The sequence below is a fragment of the Egretta garzetta genome, unplaced genomic scaffold (genome assembly GCF_000687185.1).
Source record: "Egretta garzetta isolate BGI_Z169 unplaced genomic scaffold, ASM68718v1 scaffold440, whole genome shotgun sequence".
NCBI classification, from domain to species: domain Eukaryota; kingdom Metazoa; phylum Chordata; class Aves; order Pelecaniformes; family Ardeidae; genus Egretta; species Egretta garzetta.
Window position 1 is genome coordinate 17,977 of NW_009258293.1, and position 3,167 is coordinate 21,143.

The 3,167-nt window shown below is 63.5% G+C and overlaps 1 protein-coding gene across 1 annotated transcript in view; it reads right to left on the reverse strand.

The window, feature by feature from the left end:
* The window catches only part of LOC104125270 (sacsin-like), a 17,777-nt gene that overhangs the window by 12,168 nt on the left and 2,442 nt on the right, over positions 1 to 3,167 (reverse strand). Inside the window, 6 exon segments of the mRNA XM_035893095.1 lie at positions 1 to 12; positions 14 to 320; positions 323 to 1,864; positions 2,480 to 2,568; positions 2,808 to 3,084; positions 3,087 to 3,164. The exon segment at positions 1 to 12 is cut by the window's left edge and continues 802 nt beyond it. Coding sequence (XP_035748988.1) covers positions 1 to 12; positions 14 to 320; positions 323 to 1,864; positions 2,480 to 2,568; positions 2,808 to 3,084; positions 3,087 to 3,164 — 2,305 coding nt within the window.

Consider the following 3,167-nt stretch of genomic DNA (forward strand, 5'->3'; position numbering starts at 1 on the left):
TATGGCTGGCCCGGATGGCACCGCCTCATGCACCACCTCCTGAACGTCCTCCTCTGCCTCCAGCTCCATGTCCAGGTACACAGTAGAGGCAGCCGGGCGGAGGGCAAAGCCTGAGCCCTCCAGGATCCTCACAGGAATGGGCACTGTGCCCTCACCCTGGTGCCCTCGGCTCTTAAGCCACTCCAGGACAGCTACAGCCACCTCCAATTCTTTTCCAGTGCCAGCTCCGGAGCTGCGAGTGTCTATGTCCTGCCCCAGGCTGCGCAGGGCTGCAGCCGCCCTCTCCTCACTCACTGTCGCTGCCACTTCCCAGGCCCTGGCACTACAGCATCGTCTGGGGCAGCCCCAAAGGTCTTCAAGTTTTCCTGCATGTGCTGGTAGACAGGCTGGAGCGCGGGACCCACCTCAGCCACGTCCCTGCACGCGGCCAGCTGCCTCAGCTGCTCCCACACTTTCTCTGGTGGTGGGGTCTGGCTCAGCCCCAGCTGCTTCTCTGCCTCTTGCACAAAGGTTCCAGTCAGGTGCATGGCAAGCCCCACCAGGGGCAGGTACTGGGTGGACCGCAGCTCCCTGGGGGCCAGGAAGGGCTTCCCAGGCTTTCCAGTGCACTTGGAACGAGGCACCCATGGCAGGGCCTGGAGCTGCCCAAGCTTTGCAGCACTGAAGCCAGCCAGTGTCTTGGGGCAGTTGCAGACCTTGATCAGTGCCTGAGCCCTGTCCAGAGCTGCTGCATCACCCTGACTCACACCTGCTGCAGCCTCTAGGATGTCTGAAGGCACCAGGCACCCCTCGCCATGCCGCAAGCCCAGGGCTCTCAAGGCACGGAGGACAGGCGGACTGCGAAAGGCGGCAGGAGGAAAGTGCTCAGGGCCCAGCAGTGCCTGCAAGGTGCTCTCACAGGGGTCATAGAGGTCTCGTGGGCACATGGGGCCGTTGGGGGTCTCCAGGAAGGCCAGCTTGCTGCAGGCCTGCTGAAGTGAGGGGCTTTGTGCAAAGAGGATGTCTCCATGCTGCAGCACCCAGAGCAGCAGAGCCTGTGTCTCGGCCACCTGCCCTGCATAGGCACCTGAGGCCACGGCTGTGATGGCCTTCAGTGCCATGTGGGCTGCACTGATGAAGGATGTCTGGAGCCTCCCCAGGAGCCGACGGTCAGCTTCATCCCGACATTGCAGCATGGCCTCTGGCAGCACCACATCTCTGGGCAGCTCCAGCTCTGGCTCCAGCGCTGGGGTGGCATCGGCTGGTACCAGCTCTGTGGACTGCGGGGCGGCCAAGCAGGGCAGGGGGGTGAAGAGCGGCAGAGCAGCCAGCGTGGCCCTGTCCTCCTTTGTCAGCGATGGGACGTCTGACAGGTAGAGCCGGAGGGTGACCACATCCGCAGCAGGCAGCGAGGCCAGGAGGGAGGCCACAGTTGCAGTCCCCCGCCTGCCCAGGGCCCGCAGGGCATTGAGGGGGGATGGGGGCAGGATATAGTGGGACAGGGAGCGGTGCCACACACCTGGCGGCACCACTGGGCAACCCAGGACCGCCAGCACAGAGGCCACAGCAGGTGGCAGGCACTGGTCCTCCCATGTCTGGAAGATAAGACTGGACTGGCATATCAGCGGAGCCAGAGGGATGGTGAGGGCACCCAGTGGGGACAGAGGGATGAGAGGGAGCCCCTCTAGAGGGCCCAGGTCTTCCACATGGTGGGCCAGGAATTGCCACAGGGCTGGCAACCAGGAGGCTGGGGGCTGAGGCAGGCCTTGGGCCGGGCACCAGGTCACTGGGGTTGAAGACTGAGATGTCCAGGTGGGGGGCAGAGCCAAGTGTAGGGTCTGGACAGTCAGAGCTGGGTCCAGCAGAACCAGGTTGGGGAAGAGACCTGTATGCAAGAGGCGGAGACTGGGTGAGGAGTACCTGGAACCTGGCAGGTTGACCCAGGATGTGGGGGAAAGAACCCGAGTTCTGCAGGGGATGGGGGCCCCCATACTGGGGGTGGGAGGACCTGGGCTCTGGAGGGACAGTGGATACCCTGAATAGGAGGAACAGGGGAATGTCAGATTGGTGGGGAAAAAAAGAAAGAGGTGTTAGGGGGACCAGTGTTGGGGGACACAGAGGTCCTCCAATGGGGAACACAAGGAGACCCAGGATCCGAGGGAGCACAGAGGGGACAGGGGAATGTGGGAAGAACAGCAAGGACAGGGGAGTCCCCAGAGACATGCAGGATAGGAGAAGTGGCCCTGGGCTCAGACAACACACCCAGATCCAGAGAGTAAGACTTGGGATCTACAGTGCTGTTGAACGGATGGGGGAGACCCAGAGAGGGGCCCCAGATGGGGACCAGGGACCCAGGTGTGTACAGGGAGTATCAGCATGGTACAGGGGGATGTGGGAGCTGCAGAGGAGCCCAAGGGTGTACAAGGGTCCCTAGGGGTGTGGGGGTTTAGAAGGAGATCAGAGGACCCAAGGGTGGCCTAGGGACCCCCCCATCTCTTACCCTCCTTGGCAATGCCTCGCAGTAGACTGTCCAACCCCGGCTCCAGGTCCAAGGGCACGAAGGACCCGGCCAGGCCTGGCAGGAGCTCCCTGTGGGCACAGAGGTGCTGGGGGACTAGAGGGAAAATGGGGGGCAGGCAGCTCCTAGGACACCTGGCTCACCTCCCACTCAGTGGGACCGAGGGAGAGGAGCAGGGCGGTGAGATGCCCAAATGTCCAGTTTGACCCTGCCCCTGCCTTTCATCTCAAAAGCAGGAGCTGCGCCCTGGGCAGCCAGCTCCCCTGCCCACTCCCACATGGAATGGGGCTTCCCGGGGCTGCGGACTCACCTGGGGCAGTCAGATGTGTCCACGTAGACAATGGCTGATGCAGTCCCAAAGGCCACAAAGGTCCCATCAGCACGAGGCAGGAGGGGGAGACCCTGCAGCTCAGCATGGCACCCATCCCCGGCCACGTAGCGCAGCAGGGAGAGCCGGTCGATGGCTGGGAGGCCTACAGCCCCATGGCGCCGCAGCACTTCCCGCACGTGGCTTGCCGTGGCCTCCTGCACGCCCTCTGCCATCCCCAAAGCCAGTGCCCTCCGGACATGGGCTGGGACCTCAGCCAACGGCCACAGCTTGGCATGCACTCGGGGTCTGGCCAGATGCTGTAAGCATCTGCACCAGGCAGAGCCCTGGCCCCAGCAGCCA